Below are 22,828 nucleotides of genomic sequence, written 5' to 3' on the forward strand. Positions count from 1 at the left end.
CAGACTGTAAGTTTGCGTCAGTAGCACGTCACCAAAGGAGGTCGTACTGTATAGAAAGAGCTTTGGGGAGGGGGCTAACACTGACATGACTGAAAAGTTGGGGGCTACCACTACATTTAATGCATCCCACCAAACCTCCAGGCTGCATTTATGTGGAGAAGACCCTTGAATAGTGCTACCTTGGCTGCCATAATTCACAAGGGGGTTGGGCAGGTGTTTGATGGGACAGACACTTAAGTAGTGGTCTGGATGGTCAACAAATGGAGGGTCAAGATCATCTAAGGGGAGTTATATAATATAAGGAACCCTTCAAGGAGTGGGGGGTTGAAAGGGGAGAAAAAAGACCGTAGCATTAGGAACATGACTTGTAACCAAAACCAAAAGAAGTATATATATAAGATATAGTCTCCTCGGATTGTGCCAAGGACGATTTACTTCGTATATTACAATTGTATTTTTGTTTTCTTTTCATTTGGGCTTATTATAATTATTTTTCTAATTCATTAAAGCCTAGTTTTCCAGCTCACTCTCTATAAATTCATTGTATTGAGCTCTTTGAGCCGCAATCCTACTCCTTTTAGGTTGGCACGAGTCCTTACAATAATAAAGTTTGGCATAAAGAAACCAAAACTGACCTTTATTTGAACTTATTTGCATTAGATTTGAAATTTAACTTTAGAAAAAAAAATGATATTGCCATACACAGATAATATTGACTTCATCAATTTTCTTAAATGTACATTGAATCAAATTATGATATTTTTATAAAAATGATCCAACAGTTCTTATATTAACTTAGCGTACATTTGGTACATTGAATATAAATTACATTAGGAATAGTAATTTTTATTATTGGGAATAGAACACATTGCAATGAAATTACTATTACTACCCATAAGTTTGGTTGTTACATATGAATAACTTGTAAAATATAATGTATAAGAATAAGTTATACTTTGAAAATATGTTAATTTTAAAACCTATTATATGCACTAAGGAATAATATTATATTTACATCCATTTTAAAGAAGTATAGCTATTCTTCAATTTAAAGAATATTTATTCCTATGTAATAGCTAATTCATGTAATAATGATGCAATCAAATAACCGAATTGTTGTTATACATGAATAATTATTTCATCACAAGAGCTATTACAACATACCAAACAAACACTTATAATTGAGTCGTAGTATTGGGGTGCTTTGCATGCTTTCTTTGTAATGTACACTATATGATGATCAATTTTTGAAACCAAAGAAACTTTTTATTTTATTTTAATGGAGATGAACCTTTGAAAATGCAAAAACCTTCATTTTTCCAACTGCTCCACATCGTATGGAGATGAACATATGAAAATGAGAATACTTATATTTTTCCCACTACTTTATACCATATGGAGATGAACTTTTGAAAATGAAAAAAACTTTAATTTTTTTTTCCTGAATATTGTTATTCTATGGAGTGTTGGAGATCAAATTTCCAAGCTTTCGCAATGTGTAGTGTGGGGTATCCAAACTTCCCAATAGTGGATATTTAATACCAACAATATCGGATATTCTTTGGAAGGTATTGAGATTAGGTTTCCTAACCTCTTGCACGTTGTGTAGTGTGAGGTTTCCAAAGAAGAAATTACCATGTGGAAAATATGTATTAATTTGATGTATTGCCTTTTGAGAGTTGTGATGTTGTTTTGTTGTGAATGCATTTATAATGTTGATGTATTTTGTATTTTTTTAGTTAATGTATCACCATTTGAGGATTGTGATGATGTTTTTTTTTGGCAAATGGTCATTCTTCTATATTATTTAAGTTGTTGTAAACTAGTGTGATGAATTTTTGGTCTAATTATTTGTAGTTATGTATTACTTAGCAGGATAACTAATGAGTTTGACACCTAACCAAATCATGGATGTTGATGTATACAACTCTGCAAATTCTCTAGAATGTCTAGTGTCAAATATCCATATCTTCTAAGAATTGTGTATCACCTACCTAAATCGTAAACATTAGATATATACAATACTGATAATCTCCTAGAATGTCTAGATATTAAATATCCAAACCTCTTTAGGATTGTATATAACCTACTCAAATCATGGATGTTTGATATACACAATATTGGAATCACCTAGAATGTTTGGATATTAGACATTTAAACCTCCTTAGTATTGTGTATGACCTACCAAAATCTTGAATATTTGATACACACAATTTTGTAAATCACCTGGAAGGTTTAGATATCAGGTATCCAAACTTTTGAATAGTGTATTACCTACCCATATCATGGATGTTTGATATACATAATACTATAAATCTCATGGAAGATTTGGATATTAGGTTTCTGATCCTCCCTTGGATCGTGTAGAATCTAAGCAAATTGTGGATGTTTGATTTACACATAACTAGAAATTCCTTGGAATTCTAGGATATAAAGTGTCCAAATCTCGCAATAGTGGGTATTTGATATACATAATACTGGAAATCCTCTAAAAAGTTTGGATATAAGTTTTCAAACTAACTAGTATTGTGTATACCTAAGCAAATAGTGAATTTTTGACTTGAAAATACTGGAAATCTCTAGAAAGGTCATGATCTTAAATACCTGAACATCCTATGGGTTGTTGCCAAATCTTGTGGATATTTAGGGGAGTGTTTGGTATATGCACTTAAAAACTGAAAATACGTGTTTGAAAATATGTGTAGAAACACGTGTAAGTAAAAAAGTGTTTGAAAATACGTGTAATGTTATTTAAAAACTGAAAACATGTGTTTGAGTGAGTTTACTAAACACGGCCTTAATGCATCCAATACTAAAAAACTCATAAATGGTCTGTATATTAAGTTTCCAAATAAGGAGTGTACAGCTAACCCACCAATTTGCCAAAACCAACCCATTCCAATTCAACCCGTCAGGTTGAGTTAGTATTTAGGATTAGTGAGTTGGGTTGGGTTGCCAACTTTTTATTTTACGGTGGATTGCATTGGGCGCAAGTTAGCAGGTTTACAAATCCACTAAACCTAGCTTGACCCACCTATGTTTGTTAAATATTTAAAATTTATATTATATAGTTTTATTATTTACTCTTTTGGTTTGATGAACTACCAACATATTTATAAGATCACTAAACTCATTACATGCACTTTGCATGTGCAATAATACTCTTTTATTATTATTATTATTATTATTATTATTATTATTATTATTATTATTATTATTATTATTATTTTGATTTAGTGTTATAATGCTTAAAATTGATATATAAATAACCGTATGTATTTTTTTTTTTTAAAGAAGGACATAAGGTAACGTGGAATAATGTCTAAAAATGAGATAGAAAATAGTAAGAAGTTGAAACTCAATGAGACATTTGAATTTATTGATTGGGATAACAATTGTGATAAGTAAAATTTGAGATTTGAACAAAAGAAAGATGATATACATTAGTGTGGATGGATGGAAATTTGTGATAATTGTATAGAATTTGGATAACAAAAATTTTGGAATGTTTTAAAGAATTAAAAAAAAAAGCCATAGAAATTCCGGTATAATAATGAGTAGTTTTTATTTTTTACATGAGGTAGGTTTTTTTTGGAAGTAGTAATTTTGAATTTTTTTTATAAAGATAATTGAAGTATTTGAATTTAAATAGATAACAAATATAGATAGGAATCAGAAATTTGAATACAAATGAGTGGTGAGAATAACAGTTTTTTTTTTTTTTTTTTTTTTGCTTTTTTGTAGGAAAAAAATTAAACTAAAGGGTATGTTATTTCAGAATTTGTATAAGGATATTTTGGTATGCCAAAAATTGAAAATGAAACAGGGGAATCCTCTTATTAATACTATAGAAAATCTACTTTTATTTGTGTTGGATTGATGCACTAATCAAATAGTTTGTGCCAACTTGGTGCTATGCTCAAGTTTGATTAGTAAATTTGTTGTTATTTGTGTTGATAATCTAATAAATTTGCTTTTCTTATACTTATCTTCTTCTTCTTCTTCTTCTTTTATTTATTTTTTATTTTTTATAATGTCCAACCCAATCCACGTGGGTTGTGTTGGGTTGGACCTCTATGATAGGTTGGGTTGGATTAAGATTTTTTTTCAACCCAACCATGGTGGGTTGGATTGAAAAACTCCTAAACCCAACCCATGCACACTTCTACTCCAAATCTACGTATGATTTCATATCACCCAAGTAAATAGTGGATATTTGGTTTTCAAGCCCCCCCTTGGAATGTGTATCACTAACCAACTTGTGGATGTTTATAATACAGGATATTGGAAATCATTCCAATGTGAGGTGTCCAAACCTCTAAATAATGGGTGTCTAATATACGAACTTTTGGAAATGCTCTAAAAGGTTTTGCCTGAGAAAATCGTATATTAGGCTTCCAAACTAATTAGGATTATGTATAATCTTAAAAATGGTGGATGTTCTATATACACAATGCTAAAAATCTCTTGAATGTGAGGTGTCCAAACCTCTAAATAGTGAATATCTAATATACACAATTCTAAAAATTCTTTAGAATTTTTGGATATTAGGTTTCCAAACTAATTATGATTGTGTAACAACTTACCAAATGGTGGATGCTTGATATGCACTTCTAGAAATCCTCAAGAAGGTTTGGATATTAGATTTTCACATGGTTTTAAAAATGGGACCAGACTGGCCGGTCCAACTGATTTAATGAAAACTGGCCTTCAATCCGATCCGGTTATGTCTAAAAAAATTCAAGAAATAGTGAAAATCGACTGATTCAACCGGAGAACCGAAAATCAGTGTGGTCAAATTGGTTACTGACTAGTTGGGTTTTTTTGTCGTTTTTCCAACTTAAAACTACTTCGTTTTGGCTAAAAACTAACCCTAAAAAAACACTCTCGTCTCATGCTTGAGGCTTAACTCTCTGAATTACTTAGGGTTCGTTTGGTTTGACTATGACTTAGTTTTCAATTTTTCATAATTCAATACTCATAACTTAAACTCAAAACCTATAACTCATAACTCAATCCTCACTTTATCTCAAAATCTCCAAAATTCTTGTTTGGCCACGTAGCTTACCTTTTATTAACTCATATTTTAGAAACTGAAAATGCCAAAATTATGTTTTCAATTTTTATCATCTATTACTTAAATTTTTGAGATTTAAGTGATAGAAATATTATTCAAAAATCAAACCAAAAAATGGGACCGAGGTGTTTCGGAAAGTTAGTGATAAAAATGTAGTGATATTGCTCAAAATCATAATCATGATGATCCAAACAAATTCTCAGTCTCTGCGCTCCCAAACCTACCAATCACAGTAGCTCCATCGCCAATTTCTCCAAGGTTCTACGACTGGCTCTTCGAGCGCCATGGGTTCTGGCACAACGTGGCTCTCATTGTTCCGAACCTTCTCTTCATCTTCTACTTGTCGTTTCAAGCAAAGAAGAGCTTCTCCAAGCTCACTCATGGCCGCTCTTATGTGATCATCGCTTACTACGCCTGCCTCTGGCTTGCTAGCTTGCCCAATTTAATCTAGTGCTCTTTTCAGGTTCTGGGTTTTCTTCTCCTTTTTTCTTTATGATTTTTTGGATTTGTGTGATGGGTTATTGTAAATTTGAGTTCTTTTTTGTTTTGGGTTCTGGAAATTTTGGGTTTCTATAGCTCAGTTTAGTGGCTGAACTTTGCCTTTTGTGTTTTTGTTTGGGTTTTGGGAATTAGTGGCTGAATTGAATTTGTTGTGATCGGTTGCTTTCTGGGTTGTTAAATTTAGTAGCATATGCCTTGGTGATTTCCTTTTTGGGCTTCTTCAATTGTGGTGGTTGCCATATGGGGGGTATTAATGACTGAATCTGTTTTTGATTTTGGCTTTTGGCTCTTGGCTTTTGTTTGTGATTTCTGAATTTGGATTCTTGTTCTTGGATTTAGTAACTGAACTAAAGATGGCTGTCCAAAAATATGTTGGATTCTTGTTCAATAGTTGGGATTTTTAAAATCACAAAAATATGTTGGATTCTTGTTCAATAGTTGGGATTTTTGAAATGTTAGTCACTGGCACAACTGGAAGAGGAAGTGTGGGATAAGGAACAACCTTATATATTAAAGGAAAGATATTTATTACTATTGGTTCGTTTGGAATGTATAATAAAAAATTATTAATTATTTATATAATTTAAATAAATAATAATTAAATTATTTATGATGTTATTTCGGTTTGACCGTAAAACCAGCAGTCAACTTTTTTTTTTTTTGGTTCTTTCACTATTCCCATTTTTAAAACCATGGATTTTCAAACTAATTAGAATTTGGTATTTACCAAAGGTGGATGTTAGATATACACCGTGTTGAAAATATCTTAAATGTGAGCAGGGCCGGCCCAACAAAATTTGGGGCCTAAGGCGGAAATTTTATATGAGGCCTTTTTATGTAAACATTAATTAAATAAATATATATAATACAAATTAAATTAAGACTAATTTGATGTAAATACAGAAATTGATGAATAATAATAATTAAACTAAGGTTAATTTCATATAGAGGATTGAATATCATAGTTGAACCATAAATTTAAACAAAAAGAACTAGAAAAAATATTATTTTTAAAAAAAAGAAACTTACTATAACTTGGATATATAACTATGCATAGTTAAGTACAGTTGTAACCTAAATTTTAATTTATATATTCTTTTTAAGAGAAAGAGATAGATAAATATTATTTGGTGCGTGGCTTTGTAGGATATTAGTTTACAAAAATTAAGATCTCAAACTATTAGAGGAGATTAGTCATCATTGATGCTCTATCACATTTGCAGCATTTTTTTTGAAACATTTTAGAGTTTCAATTGGTTTTAATTTCTATTAGTCTCCTATTTTGGAAGCCTTGTTAGAAATGAAAAAGAAAAATACTAAAGATACTGCAAAATGTTCACAATATAATGTGATAATGACAGTAATTGATAAAATTCAACAACTTAATTTATTTATGTTTGAATTAATTTTTTATGTGATTGGTGACATGTTAGCTAAATTTAAACTTAAACCCATAGTAAAATTTGTAGTATCTTTAATATCACTTAAAAAAAAGTACTAATTATTTAAAAAATGTTATATTTTTATAAAATTTTGGGCCCTTCACAAATTGAAATGGGCCTTTTTTTAGTAGGGAATTTTTTTTTTTGGTTGTGGGGCCTTAGGCCTAGGCCTAAGTTGCCTAGGCCTTGAGCCGGCACTGAATGTGAGGTATCCAAATTTTCAGGATATCATGTTTCCAAACTAATTAGGATTGTGCATCACCTAACCACATCGTGGAAGTTTAATGTACACAATACTGGATATTCTTTGGAAAGTCTGTACGTCACATATGTCCAATTAATACATGGAATGTTAAATTGTTCAAACAACCTGTATTTTCAAGCTTTTCATTGAGGATTAACAAAATAATTAGGGTTGTGTATAACCTTAGTGTATACTATATCCATTATATTTTATTTCTTTCATGGAATGAATGTGGAGTTGTGAACACTCGGTATTATTTTGCATCCCAGATTCTGAAGTCGAGCATTCAGATCATTACCTTTTATCTTTGGTCTGCCTTCAATTCGTTCCTTATTGTTTTAATCATTACAGAATAACTTATTAGCTACTATTTTTTGCATTTTTGTTGTCCTAAAGAATCTGATAAAATGTACATGTGAGAGTATAGATATGCATGCGCCATATATATGAAACATTACTGAATTAAACAAACACGTTGGCATATTAGCCATGAGAGGCATAAATGATGATATAAAGACTTTCATAAAATCTATCTACGATGGCTCATGCTAGCTATAGATGTACAAATGTTATACAACTTCAAAACAAAATCCAACTACACTTCAATACCTGATAAAAATAGTAATAGATTATTAACATTTTCTATGAATACAAATCTGCAGATTATAAATGCTCTCACATGTGATTTATTATATATGGCCAACAAAGAAGATATAAAAAAAGGTGAAGTTATACTTTTTACCAATCGAAGAAAAAAAAATAATTTGAAGCTATACTTTTGGGTTTGTGAAAATGCCAACCTATCCTATAGGCTTGCCAAGCTCTACATCGTTCACTCCACTCTCCCCATTTTCCTCCTTCAACAGTTGTGAATCCTCTTCTGACAGACTTTCTTTCCCAGGAAAAATCTTAGAATTAGCTTTCTTCTCAACCTCCACTGCCAAACTATATACTACCATGCCAACAACAGCGAGAATCACACCAAGTATGTTTTTCAGAGTCAACTCTGAATCAAAGAGTAGCCATCCCAATGTCAAGACACATACTGTTTTCATGTGGCCCAAAACCTGGAAAGAGACAGCAGAGAAGCGTCCAATGCAGAGATATTGACTCACATTGCAGAACACAGCCAGAGAGCAAGAGAGTAGTATAAAAAACTGTATAAATTCCAAAGATTCATAAGACACTTTTTGATGAACTAAGTCAATGAATAACAATTGAGTTGCACATGGATCTAAAGAAACTTAAGAAGCACTTACAAATGCGCCTGACGACAACTTATAATTGGATAAAAGTTTTCCGGTAAGGTAGTAATCAATGACTGGACCAAGAATGAGAAGGGAGAGAGCTTGTATTGGAGCTGTCTTACTCAGCAATTCAAATGAGCTCACGGAGTACTTCTTCTGTAAGGAACCAATTGACTGTTCCTCAAAGATAATTAAACAATACAAATCAGAGATCAATTATTTAAGGTATTGATGTAAAATAACTAATGGCACAGACTTCTATATAATATGTCTCCATTCCCCACAAACTCAAACATGTGAAAAAACAGAAACCTAAGCTCTTGCAATCAATACATATATTAGTTACAAGTGCATTGTTCTTTTTTCTTTTTTCTTTTTTGAAAACAAGTCTTGGATATGAACTCCACTTTATATATGATTAGAAATGTTAATAGCCATTGGTAGTTTGAACGCAAATGCATGCTAGCACATGCATTAAGACATGCATCACATAGACTAACAAATAGGGAAGAGGTAAATTTCAACTTGTCCAAGTGCGACCAACACTCTGTTTACAAGTTTAAAGCCTGTCTTTCTTAAAGCTATGATGTGGAGGACCAAGGATTGGGTGATAGGTCACAATTTGAAAAACAATATGCAATATAATTATGATATTCTGCTAATTTCAAAACTGAGTACTTGGAGAGTTGGACGAAGAATCAGAAAAAGTAAAGATGATAAATATTGAAAAATACAAGAGTGCAGTTGGCAAACAGTTTGCTGGTAGGGTATTAATACTATGACTGATGTCTGCACTCCTTAGATATGCCTCTTTTATTCACCAAAATGAGAATTTTGGGTTTAGATTAAGTGGCTACAATGCATAAGGGGGAAACTTTCAGGCTCCTTCATAGTTATTAATTGATAACATATGCTCTCCGGTTGAGAGAGCACTTCTTAAACCTCAGATTTAAAATTAGTATCTTGTTGGATCTATTGATTGGGTGTTGCTTCCCAGCCTCTTGGGATATAAAAGGTGCTTTGGCTGGGCTGCTACTTGTATCTTATATATATATATATATATATCCTCTAAGTATGTGCCAGGCAGGTCTTGACATGCAGGGTATAGGGAACCCTTTTCAATCTATTGTATCTTACATCTTGGTAACAAACTTAACAACAGAAAAAAGGTGGGGTGGGAGAAGGGGCGGGGGGTTGTTCTAAATTTAATGAGTTAACGTAAGTGGGTCAATTGGGACCCTTAAAATGCAATGCAACACTCCAAAAATTGCAGTACTTTTCTCCTCTTTAATTTAATTGTTGAGTAAGTTGTCAAAACTGGAATCAGGCGGCATTTCAGTGATCAAGATTAGAAATTTTCTTGGAGCATGGAAATCCATTCTTGTTGTAATGATTGAAATGCAAGGTTGTTCAAGACATGTATGCATATTTCACTATAAATTTATAATTACAAAGCAAACTGAAACCAAATTTGAGTGATACTCACAATTTGTTGAAAGGATGTAGACAATATTCCCACACAGGCACAGAGAAAGCCTTTTGCATTGACATTCAAGTCAGTCACTGTACAGATGCCCACACCGACGACAACCACTGTGACAGCCATCTTGACTTCCTTTGAATAGTGTTTTCCATGAAGAATCCATTCCATCACACAAACCACAGGAATCATGCTCAACTTTGAAATCTGCACCAGATTAATAATAAGGCAAGTATACTCTCTTAATTTTCAGAAGAAAAATGGTTTAAGAATCAGTTAATGATATGTGCCTGGTAAAATCCAACAGAGTTCAGCATGAGGCTGAAGTTCATTCCTGTGATTGACATATTTGCAACAATTGAGAACCAAAGAAGCTCCCACATAGGGACATGCTTTGATGCAGAGTAACCGGCAGCATTTGACACCAAACCGACCAATGCGGTCACAGAAAAGTGGAAACCAGTTAAAGTAGTTGCTGGAAATCAGAAACAAACCAATATCAATTATTTTACAGAATTACAGGAAAACAATGGTGTTAAATTTCCTAAATATTAATTCGGCATGCACTTGACCAGTGCAGTTATAATGAACTCATTAAAGCACTTGGCATTTTAGGGCTTTGATATTATTTTTAAGTTCATGAATTGTAGCATTTCATTTGATGCAAAGTCATATTTATTAGCTACTGAATTCGAAAACCACTAGCATAACTTGCAAAATGTAGAAGGTAATGAGGATGCTTCTGATTGTTTAATTATCACTTGTTAGTCATAGCTTTTATTTCCTTAAAAATGACATTAAAGCAACTGAGCAGTAAAAATATAATGGTTAAAGTTTTGGTAAAGCTAATGAAAAATTTACAGGCTTCAGAAGGTTATTAAATCTTATGTGATAATAGATCAGAACAACTAAAAGTAAAAAAGAAAAGAAGAAGACGAAGAGGAACTGACCAAAGGCAAAAGCAAAACCGGATGGGGACATAAGCTGCTTGTTGGCCATGATAATGCCCACCGAGCTTATTATGTTCATACCCCACGCTCCTACATCCGACACTACTACATTTACAGACGATGATTTTCTCTCCTTCTCCATTTACAATTTCACAATCGCTCACACAGATGAAGGACAACAGTTTAGTTAGTGCCACTCAGTATTTTGTAACGCAAACTTATTTCTAAGATGAGAAATCAGTACAGTACAGTTACTTTACTCCTTGATTTATATTCTGATTTCGTAATTGATAGTGCTTCCTTGTTTCTAAATTTTATTTGGCTGGCTTCATAGTTCATATTCCTTTTGTTGCTGTCTCTCACAGCAATCAGCATGTTAGAGCATGTTAGCCCAAGTCCCAAGCCCCACATGATCAATTCATAAACAAATATAAACATGAAGTGAGGGTGGGGATAATCCATTGTTCTCTTTTTTACACCTTTACGTTACTTTTTAAGTGTTGACTATTGGATAATTTCCCCTCTCCCACTCCTACTCCCCCTTCCCTTCATTCTGTTTCTTTTCTTCCCTCCTTTCCACCCATTCATTGACTATTGGAAAAGTAGATGATCTCTTCCATACAAATCAATCCGGTTGAGCTGACTTTCCATTCTCTTCACAGTACGTAGTCCAAGAATTTTTCTCGGGTATTCTTTGAGAAGTATAAGTTATACAATCTAATAAAAAGAGAAATTTGTATATTGATAACATCAATAAAAAATATAATTGCATTCTATGAGTTTTCATATTTTGAAATCATTGTATAATAGTCTCATTATCAATTCTACAAGTTACATCTCTTTCAATGTACACAATTAAGCAATCATTCATCTATTAAATGTAAAACAAATTATAAAGCAAAATTTAATTTTATTGACATAAAAAAAAAACTGAGGGTGTTTCCAAATTTTTTTTGAAGGATAGACAAATAAAGTTTTTTAAATTATTATATATAAATTTTTTTTTTCAGGTCATGGTAGTCCCAGGACCACCCTGGCCTTAAGGTGGCGCCGCCCCTGAGTATTAACATTGACAACATAATTAGTTTAGAAATAATTTGTTAGGGATCGATTTGCCGGCAATAACTTGTTGGGGATTGATTGCTGCCGAGAGATGATGATGATGATGATGATGAAGAACATGGAAATGAAATTGATGTAAGTGGGGTAGCTAAGTTGAAGCATAGTCTATAAAACTCGAGTTTCAAATCGAGTCTTTAAAACTCGAGATCTATGCGGCATAATAGTGTCCAACTCAACAAGTAGGAAGCGAATCTTTAAGCCTCGATTTTTATATAGAACTCGAGTTTCTAAAACTCGAGATGCTAGATTGCAAATACCGTTCAAACCTGGGTTAACTTACTATATTCTATGCAGTCACTATGCTAGTCTCCAAATATCTCCATGACTTTCCATTGTCTTCACAGTAGTATTAACATTGACAACATAAAGCAAGGGTGAAGTAAAAAACATTTGGCCCCCCTTTAAAAAATTTATGCTAAAAAACTATTTCAAAGGTTTCAACTTTACTTTTAACCAAACCAGAATTAGCATGTTGAATTCATCGACTTAAACTTCGCAACAATTAGAAATTCAGAGACGCATTTGATTGGCGATTCATAACTTTCTTCTATTCAGCAACTCTCCAACACCATGGCAATGGGAAGAATTTGGGTTTCAATTTCCTCAGTCACAGTTATTGTAAAAAAAAAACTCTTCCCTCTCGAAAGTCAAAACCTATGCACTTATGCAGGCAGCTTGCAAGGATGATTCTCCTCTTCTTATCAAATCTCATCCATCTAATAAGTCTTGAATTTATAATATTTCTTTCCTCAATATTAAAAATCCATTTTATTTTTCTCTCCTCAATAAATATTAAGAATTATTTGCATGGACTTCGGATGTTAATAACTATCATGAAAATTGGTAGTTGCCTTAAAGCCATGGACTTAAGTTCAATAACCACCGATTATAACAACCTTTCAAATGCTACATGATTTCTTTTCCCTACCCTTTGGTTAACATTGCTGATCAAAGCAAGAGTAACAGTTTATGCACAAAAGTGATTTGTACACAGCCTCACTCATTATTAAACAAATTTAATGGTCTTCTAATCATTTTAAAACACAAAATTTTGGGTATATTTGGTACACTGAATGTAGATTACATTAAGAATAGTAATCTATATTACTGGGAATAAAAAACATTGTAATGGAATGACTATTACTATTCATAAGTTTAGTTGTTACATATGAAAAGCTTGTAAATGATGATGTATAAAGAAACTTTATATTTTTAAAAATTTATTAATTTTAAAATCTATTATATGTATTAAAGAATAGCTATTACATCCATTTTAAAGAGGAATAATTATTCTTCAATTTAAAAATAGTTATTCTAATGTAATAACTAATTCATATAATAAAAATGCAACTAAATGACCGATTTGCTTTTACACATGAATAACTATTCCATTACAAGAGCTAGTACAGCATACTAAACGTGCCCTTAATGTTTGTCTCTCCCCCCCCCCCCCCCCCTCTTTTTTTAACTCTACTTTGGGTATTAATTTCCCTCTTTTTTATTTTCCTTGTTTGTTTGTCGAGGTAAAGCTCAGTAGTAGTAACAGATAGGAGGTATGGCACATTGTAAAATCCTGCATATACTGTCTCAAGGAAGCCTGTTGATGTTACTATGAAATTCATGCAATGTAGCAATCACAGTAATTATAGGATAGACAAGGCAACAAATTGAAGTAACTACATCCTTTGTTTAACACACAATGAAAAGCCTAGAACCAAGGCATGCATAATGCATCACTTCTACAGAAGTTACAGGAAAGCATCCTTTTCAAGCAGCTTCAATACCTCATGTTGGTTGTTTAGCTTGGCAACATCGATGGGGGTCTTACCATCCATGTTTTGTAGAGTCCTGCAGAAAGGGAGGAAAAAATTGAAGAAAAAAAGAAAGTACACATTTGGCATCAAGCAAAAAAGGGAAAAAAAGAAAATAAAAAAGGAAAGTAACAGAAGGTTTAATTAGTTGACTTACACAGCGGCACCATTATCCAGCAGTAGAGCCACACATTCCTTCCTTCCATAACCAGCTGCATAATGAAGTGCAGTATTTTTGTTCTTGTCTAAAGCATCCACTGTTGCACCAGCCTCAAGAAGGACCTGAGCACACTTCACCTGAAATAAAATTAAGTGCATCTACTTAAAATCGGCCAATTTTTTAGGGAAAATTCAAAAACCCATTTCTCCTCCTCAACCATCATGAGATAGAGAGAAAGAGAGGTTTAGTATCTCAATTGCTTCATTAAACTTCTGGAATAATTGAATTAGCACTATCTAAATAGTGTAGAATTCATACAATGAACACCTATAATCCCTCACTGCACAAAGCAGTATCTGATAGCACCCAATCATGCAAGCAACTATTCCCAAAAGAGGCTTCATAAGCACTGTAAAAACCAAGGTTGGGTCTGGCTGGGGAATGAGCAAACCAAATAAAGACACCCATCTGATATAGGCACCATCTGATAAGCCAACTTAACTCCATGAAACAATTGTGCCTTTTTTGATTCAGAAGCAAGCACCAGTGCTCCAATACACAAATGGCCTTATGTCAGGGTTGCAACCAAGTCAACTTCTATCAACGCAACTGACTTTGGTCCATGATCAGAGAACCCTTTTAAGTTTTAAGCAAAGCTAGGGAATTTCTTTTACCTTTAATCTTTAATGGACTGTCTCAGTTTGGGTTTTTGAATCATTATTTTTATTTTTATTTTTTTAACTCTTATGCTTGGTGAAACTGTGTTAAGTAAAGACTTAATACCAAACCGGTGTAGTGTTTGGGTTTGAGTTTTTCGATGCGTGAAACACTAACTTTTCTGAGTTTTCTCTTTTAAAATGTAATCGTGGCAGATTTTTAGATGGCCCTTTTCCTACATGGCAGAACAGCAATAATTGCAGGTAAAAACTTCTGCTATTATATTTATATGTAGTATTAGATATTAGATTATTGCTTCATTTATTCAATTTTGGGGCAATCTTTATCAAAAACCCAAGTTGGTACAAGATTTTTTTTGTTTTTTGTTTCATTGCAAGATTTCAACTTATTTATTTAGTTTTTTGATAAATTTAAGATATCAATTTAAATTGAGGTACTAAACACTAAACAAAGGAATCGTGAACAGACACTCATTCCACTGAATCCAGGTGAACCAAAAGGGACATTAATGGGTTACCACAAAATGTCTGTTCCAATTAGCTATGTGAGGTACACGTAGTCCATGGTACCTTTGGGGCTCATATAGGAAGTAATAAAATCTACCAGATTTCCCTAGTATAAATAGTTAAATACTCTTTCTAGAGTGGAATTCTTGGAAAAAAAAAAAAGCACTTCCAAACAGTTCAAAAAAGCCCAACCATTCTAACTAAGGCTTTAAAAAGTCCATCATCCAGAAATTATTAAAATTTAATAGGAAAAAAAAAAGAAAAAGAAAAGAGCTGTTACGAATGGGAGAATTAATAAAATTGGTGAGAACATTGCAGAAGAATGTCATACCTCACCATATCCACATGCAAAATGCAATGCTGTCCTTCCCTCTGAATCTTCTTCATCCTTGTCCGCACCCGAGGCTAGTGCCTTTTTCAAGCCCTAATTGACATACAAAGTGAAGGGGCTTCAATTCTAGCATATCTGCTCAATTGAATTAAATTAAAGAAAACAAACATACTGCATCTCATTTAGCAATTCAACTCAAAGACACAGCAACTGATATTGAATGTTTAATACACTGAAAAGTACATATTTTCAAGTTCCCCCTCTCCCCTTCCCAACTTTCTTTTCATTCCAGTCATTTGAAGAGGTGGTACAAATGCATGTAAAAATCATGGTACAAAATCTAATGCCTAAAAATTGATAACGATATTATACAAGTATGGATGGCAATTCTACTAGTTGAATGAACTTTGTATTATAATTGAGCCAAGTTCAAATATATGGAAGAACGTATAAAATGCTTGTACTCATCTTTTTATCATCAAGATAGAAACTCCAGAAAAGTTTTAAAAATGTATAACAGAATACATTGCAAAGAGTACATATTTAGCTGAATGGTAAATCGTTTCAAATAATTAAAAAGAATGTTGTTAAAAGTGTGTAGATGAATTTAAAACTCAAAACTCAAAGCCCCAAGGTCTAGGCACATTGCTTGATTGAAGCAAAACAAACTTGCTTAATGGAGTATGCCTCAGGCACACTTTTTCCGTTCTTTTTGAAGCACAAAAGAAAGTGCAGCTGCAATTTATTATTATCATTTTTTTTTGCTAGATAATATATAATCATTATATTAGTTGCTTGATCTTGAAGGAAATGACATGACCATTAATTTATTTACAGATTCGATTCTTAAGGTTTTGTATTATATTATACAGAATTTTTTATTTACATATGAAAAGACACTAAGAAGGATAATTCACTATTCTTGTGCTTTTTGGTCTTTGCATTTTGAATATACTTTGATTGAACCATGTACTTCATTTTGATCATAGCAATTTTGTAATTCTTTTAGGTCATGTTGTATGTAAAGAAATATAAGTAAAGATATTTATTAATAAATAACAGTTATATATTTTGTAAGGCATAAGAGAATTATATAAAATGTTTTATTCAAACTTTATAGGACTAGATTATTATCATATTGTACATTGATAAATGTTTTCAAATTTACTACTTAAAATTTTTAAGACTGACAATAATTTTAAGTAAATTTTGAAATTTCAAACTTCGAGCAATTTAACAATCCATTTGGAGCTAATTTGTGAAATATATTACTATTTTGAGATTATGAACTTTTTTAATTATATGTTACGGATCTTTCTGCTAGAAGTTATTAAACATTAAATTTGAAAAATGTGCACTTTACTCCAATTAGGTGTGTACTTGTACTTTGCCCATACGGTTCAAAGGCCAGTGTGCTTAATGCTTTTCGAACTGTTTATATTTGCCTATTGAGCTGTGCAAAGTGCAAACTGCATTTCACAAATGTCAGCAAAGGAGTCCATGAGCATGGGGTTAGAGCGTTCAGAGTGTTATATCAATTGAATATGGGGTATACTCTTCAAGTGAGTTAATGTAACATATCCTTAGCCTAACCTTAATGGACTGCATAAAGACCTTCCATTTGATACACTTAAGGAGGCAATAGAAAAGGAGTAGATGCAATTACCCAGAGAGAAAGGCAAGGGATGGGGACATAGAGTTATGAGAGTTCTAGTTCTATCTACTTACAGTTGATTGAAGAAGTTGACTTCTATCTCATCCTGCTATACAGAAGGAATAGAGTAAGGACTTTACCCCTCTATCCTATAGATGTAATAGGACTTTTACTCCAATAAAAAAAAAAAAAGCAATAGGACTTAGACTTCTTCCTCTTAGAGCTCTCTCATATTACAGTACTAGAGGCAAAGAAGAACTTTTCAAAGGAAGAATGAAAAGAAAACTTGAGGGAAGGAATGAAGGGAAGAAACTATTCTAGAGGGATCCAATCAAAGTCCACAAAGTGACAAGAATGAAAAGCAAAAATTCGATGTCAAGCCCTATTACAGAGCTCTAGTGGGGGCTGTACGGACTGTCTGTGGCGTGTCCAAGATGTGGGCCAATACTAAGATATGGTTGCGCTAGCAAATCAGCACTAACACAGTTATACTTATTTTAATTTAGTGAGAATTTATGGCTTTTTCCGAAATGGTTGGTATGGCTAAGCCAAAGGGAAGGTAGTAGATAGGTGGAGGTGATTCTCAAAGCCAGTAAAATGGTTCTAGGGACCATAAGCCCAACTCATTATTATTCCACCAATATTTATTGATCTTAATTAATCAAAACAAAACCTGACCAAGGGGATAAAAGCAAATGCGGAGTGCAATACCTCTACATCACCAACACTTGCAGTGTGATGAACAATTGACTCATCCTCATTACTCAGATCTTCAGCTTCATCTGGCCCAGAATGTTCAGCAGAAGTGGCTGCATCTCCTGAAACTGCTAGTCCCATTGCTTCACCCAGCTTTTGTAGAACCTCTTTATCATTCCAGTACCTGCAATACCGGAATTTACCCTCTTTAAAGAATTAAGGTTTGTAGCATGCAACCACTGTAGCTGTAAGGCTGAAAATATCCAAGCTTGATACAATGATATCTAAATATTTCCAACCTCATCATAGCAGCTGGACCACCAGTCTCTATCTCTTCTAAAATAGGCTTCAGAGATGGATCTTCTTTGATGCGTGCCATTCGTTCCTCAAGCTGGTCTTTGTTTGATGGATTTGTAAAACTCTCCAGCACATTAGACATTGATGGATCCTGAGAAGAGATAAGACTTGATATCTCCACTGAATGGCATTCTTTTATAGCAAAGATATCCAGTGAAAGCTTATGCAAGGAAAATGGTCATAAGTACCTGCATTAATGCATTACCAAGGCGCTCGGCCATGGTCATAAATTGAGGATTCTGCATAACCTGTTGCATGGTGTTGTAATACTGCTGAGAATCAAACTGAGGGAGACCCTCTTCAACTGATGCACCCTGGAAAGTCTTCTGGAGCTGCTCTGCCATCTGGTTGAATGAAGGATCTCTTGATATCTGTTCAGCCAGTTCCTTAATGCTTGGATCCTATGTGAGAAATAACAGAAGAGACCTTGATTAAAATTTGAAATTCAAAATCAAGTCTAATGTCAAAGAAAAGAGAGCACAGGGAGAAGGGGGGGGGGGGGGGGGTGAGCAAGGAATATTAAATGTTACATTTGTAACTGCTCTTGTGCTGTTTCACAAAATCAAACATCTTTAACTTGAACAAATTCTAGACTTTTTATTTTATTTTATACTAATTAGTCAAATTCAAAAGCAACATTAAAGATGAAACCTTTTCCCTAGCATGAAATCCATGTTTTCAACAATCTAGTCAAACCGTGGTTTCCTGGACTCATTGGACTTTTGGGTGGCAGTGCATCATGCTGAGTGCAACCTCATGCAGCCAGCAAAGAGTTCAAGGAAAATGATATTCAAGTGTTGCAGTCAGATTACAATGTAGGAACTCAATGGCACCATCCACAAGCTACTTTAGTTACTATTGAGTCTTAGTATTGATTTTCTATAGGTTAGAAAGTTGCTAGTTTAGTTTTAATTAAGTTTTCTAGAGTTTTATTATGCCAAGGGTAATCTGATAAATGAGCAATTGTAACCAAATCACCTATCTTTCTTTCTTCCCTTTTCATATGTCAGATGTTAGTTCTTTTTTCTGAACAATTGAACCATATAATCACAGAATGAAAATCATCTGGGAAAAAAAAAAAGAATTATGGGTATCAAATGAAACAAGAATCGTTAGCTGAAATACCTTATTGGATTCAAGAAGTTAAAAAAAAAAAAAAAAAAAAAAAAAAAAAAAACCAACTGAATATGAAGGTAAAGAAAGAAGATATCGTACATTAAGCAGGCCAGTCATGGCTGAGAAATCAAAAGGATTGGCTGGAAACCCAGGTCCTGGTGGAGAGGCATCTCTTCTTTGTTCCGACTGTGCCTCCCCAGAGGATGTTTCAGATTTGGAATTTTTGTTCTCAGCTGAACCTGCCTTCTCATCTAAGCAGCATAAGATGTATGTGAGAATAGTATCAAAAATCTTAAGGAAGTCATCATTTTAGTGCTGTAAAAAGGATCTGAAATCAAAATTACTCATTAAAACATATGTGCTGAGCAGGCCAATGAGCTCTAGCTCAACTGCCACCTCCTCCCCTTGTAAGTGGTAGGTGGAGGGTAGGGTTGTGGGTTCAAGGCCTATTGGGTGCATGTGTAACTACCAATAAGAAAAAAAAAAGCAATTTTTTTAATAGGTAATAAAAGTTTTATTGATAAGAAAAGTACAATGTGTTTACGATAGTAAACTCACTGCACTTGAAGTGAAATATATATATATATATATAAAAATATATAATAAAATAAATAAAAAAAACATAATTGCTGAGCAGATACCTGGACCTCCCAGAAATGGGTTGTTTTACAAGAATACAGTCTAGATATGATAGTTGGAGGAAGGGGATTTGAACCCTAGATGCCAAAAGCTACAAGGCTCTTGGCATCAGTCAAAAGATTTTAATTACACACAAATACATCTACAACAACAAATTGGATAGAGACAACTCCAAAGGGCTCTTATTTAGAAGGGTTCCCTACGTTATAATAAAAATTAAAAAAAGAAAAAGATAAAATCTAATAAACCTTTACACTTTGTTTGAGAGTTTAGAGGGACAGAAGAAGAGAGAATAAGGGGGAAGGGACAGCAGGAATAGGCATCATTCCCCATTTTTGGTTGTGGGATGGAAAGGAAAGGGGAAAAAATCTTTTATATATATATATATATATATATATTGAATTTTCTTTTTATGTCATGAAATTGTATTGAATTTTTCTACTATATTTGCACAAATGCATACATGCAACCAAAGCAATGTAATAAAAGAATCTGTCTGATCTGGACTAATAAGGACTCAAAAGCATGCGGTACTTTGTATGATCGGATGGCTATATGGAGTAGTCATTCCTTCTCTACTTTGGATGAGTTTCTAGATGTATCTAAATTTCAGTGAAGGTACTGTAGTTACCCTAGTACACTGCTACTTGTGTACAAGGGTGCTTTGTATCTTCTTTATTTCTAATAAAAGCTTTATTACTTATCAAAAAGAAATCATGTGTGGTGTTGACAAAACTTGTCACCTTGCATTATATTACAGTTATTGAGTTTGACATTTAAGTTTTTTGTTGTCAAGCTTGTACATATTATTTGAATTTTCTCTATTATTTGGCATAATCATTCTGATACCCTGCATATTAGGTCAAGAAAGGATGCAAAAAATGGCCATGGATCTTCTTTGACTAGTGAATTGATCTCACTGGAACTTTAGATGTTAGTTTTTTTTTAAGACGTATCGTTTGTACATTGATCGCACACTAAAGACACACCATTGTAGTCTTTCTTTATTGTAAAATTTTAAAATTAATAATTAAAAAAAAAAAAACCAATTTTGCTGCACCTGTTGGGCCTTTTAAGTACAGCCTTTAGCTTGATCTACTTTGAATCCTATACCTTGAGTACATTTTTCATAACTGTTAGGTTTATACAATTTTCTTTTGATAAGTAAAGAATCATTTCGTTAGTAAGAGGAGAATGTTCAAGTACACAGGGTGTGACTAACTATTAGGTTCATAAAGAGGCATCTCATAACCCTTTGGTTTTGTATTGGTTTAATGGATTGACTCTCTTTGGGAGCATGGAATTCCACAAACTTCTATGAGTACATTTTCTCAAGCAAACCTTGAGGATCTGCATAACTTCTTTTCCCATTCTCCTAAGAAAATTTTCAATTTTTTTTTGTTTTGTTACCTATTATCTATGACTAATAGCATCCGGAGTGGCAAAAGGCTTGTAACTCAATTGGCACCTCTTGTTGTTTCCAAGGAAGAGTGGAGACATATGCCATACAGGGTTTAGTATGATGACTCTTATAGATCTGTCTGCTGATGAGGATACAGATCTGACTCCAATCATATTTTGTTGATAATATAGCTATTCAGATTTGTAACTGGGATAGTCTAACCAACTAGGGGTCTTACTTGCGGCTTCATCAATTGGGACTAATAAATAAATGTACTAGTCCCACAAGGCAGAATCAATTCCTCAAAATCCCCCACAAAGAGATCATCATAACAATGAGCAACAGTTGAACTAAGAATTAATTAGGAGAAAAAAGATCATATGGTAATTAATTATTATAGACTGGACACCCATTAAAATCTTGGTAGGCAGTATTGGTATCCAATGAAATTGAAATTGAAATTCACACAAGTGCATAGACGACAGAGACTGATCATAATCATATATACCAATTAAAACCCCATCCCGCCTTTACACATATAAAAACATACATACAGACAGACAGAGAGTGCAGGAAATGGTATGGTAAAGCTTGCAGCTTACCAGCTGGTGGAAGATCCTTGGGTGAATTCGAAGCCATCGGAATAGCAAAGCTGAAAGGGGAAATTGATGAAAATTGATATTGATAGAGTAAGTGAAAGAAACAAAGAAACAAAACCCCTTTGGGTTTGAGAGCAAACCTGATAGATTGAAATGAAACAACAGTTGTGCCTTGCCCTTTGCTTCAGAATAGAGAAATAGAATATAGACAGAGTCTAGAGAGAGAGAGAAATCCAAAACCCTATATAGGATGCGATGGGATGGGACTTTAAATTATTCACCACCACCGATATTATCATATGCACACACACTGACACACACACTTCTACACAAATCCAATACAAACACACCAACGCTTCGGTGGGCCATTCCCATCCTCATCTAATCTTCGCTCCCCTCGCTTCGCACCCATATACTAAACTAAATGACCCTTTTGCCTTTGGGCTCTACAATATTATATTTCATTTCTAGTTGTCCTTACTTACACCACCGCAACCGCTGACCCAACCAATGGACCCCAAGTTTGGGCCCAATTTTTTATTTTTAACTAAAACATTAATATATATAAGAATACCTGAGTTTTTTATTTTTATTTTTTTTTTATTTTATAATTTCAATAAGTTACCATAGGATAAAATTAGCTTATTTTTTTCATTTTATTTTATTTTCGTACTCTCTTATTCACATGTGAGACCTACTTGTTTATTAAAAAATGATAGCATAATATTTTTGAAACTGTTTTGCAAAATAATTTGTTTATTAAAAAATGATAGCATAATATTTTTGAAACTGTTTTGCAAAATAATTTCTTTTATT

General features: G+C 33.2%; 2 protein-coding genes across 2 annotated transcripts; both read right to left on the reverse strand.

Moving 5' to 3' along the window:
* Positions 1–7,985: 7,985 nt before the first annotated feature.
* LOC142642679 (UDP-rhamnose/UDP-galactose transporter 2-like) lies at positions 7,986–11,083 on the reverse strand. Its single transcript, XM_075817081.1, has 5 exons — positions 10,942–11,083; positions 10,282–10,466; positions 9,998–10,198; positions 8,524–8,685; positions 7,986–8,421 (listed from the first exon to the last, which is right to left on the reverse strand). The coding sequence occupies exons 1-5, from the start codon at positions 11,081–11,083 to the stop codon at positions 8,065–8,067; spliced, it is 1,047 nt and encodes a 348-aa protein (XP_075673196.1). The 3' UTR covers positions 7,986–8,064.
* Positions 11,084–13,643: 2,560 nt separating this feature from the next.
* LOC142644680 (ankyrin repeat domain-containing protein 2B) lies at positions 13,644–22,391 on the reverse strand. Its single transcript, XM_075819256.1, has 9 exons — positions 22,153–22,391; positions 22,016–22,065; positions 19,472–19,623; positions 18,445–18,657; positions 18,199–18,347; positions 17,915–18,083; positions 15,550–15,642; positions 14,032–14,171; positions 13,644–13,911 (listed from the first exon to the last, which is right to left on the reverse strand). The coding sequence occupies exons 2-9, from the start codon at positions 22,050–22,052 to the stop codon at positions 13,812–13,814; spliced, it is 1,053 nt and encodes a 350-aa protein (XP_075675371.1). The 5' UTR covers positions 22,053–22,065; positions 22,153–22,391; the 3' UTR covers positions 13,644–13,811.
* Positions 22,392–22,828: the final 437 nt, after the last annotated feature.

The sequence above is a fragment of the Castanea sativa genome, chromosome 7 (assembly GCF_040712315.1).
Source record: "Castanea sativa cultivar Marrone di Chiusa Pesio chromosome 7, ASM4071231v1".
In the NCBI taxonomy this organism is placed as follows: domain Eukaryota; kingdom Viridiplantae; phylum Streptophyta; class Magnoliopsida; order Fagales; family Fagaceae; genus Castanea; species Castanea sativa.

Bases quoted from the DNA above. Each gene is read 5' to 3' on its own strand.
- LOC142642679 (XM_075817081.1), bottom strand. From the start codon at position 11,083: ATGGAGAAGGAGAGAAAATCATCGTCTGTAAATGTAGTAGTGTCGGAT. The intron at 10,467-10,941 runs GTCAGTTCCTCT...TCTGATTTCCAG, and splicing joins CGGTTTTGCTTTTGCCTTTG to CAACTACTTTAACTGGTTTC. The intron at 8,422-8,523 runs GTAAGTGCTTCT...GAATTTATACAG, and splicing joins AGTTGTCGTCAGGCGCATTT to TTTTTTATACTACTCTCTTG.
- LOC142644680 (XM_075819256.1), bottom strand. From the start codon at position 22,052: ATGGCTTCGAATTCACCCAAGGATCTTCCACCAGCTG. The intron at 19,624-22,015 runs GTAAGCTGCAAG...TATGCTGCTTAG, and splicing joins CAAGGATCTTCCACCAGCTG to ATGAGAAGGCAGGTTCAGCT. The intron at 18,658-19,471 runs GTACGATATCTT...TTTCTCACATAG, and splicing joins CCATGACTGGCCTGCTTAAT to GATCCAAGCATTAAGGAACT.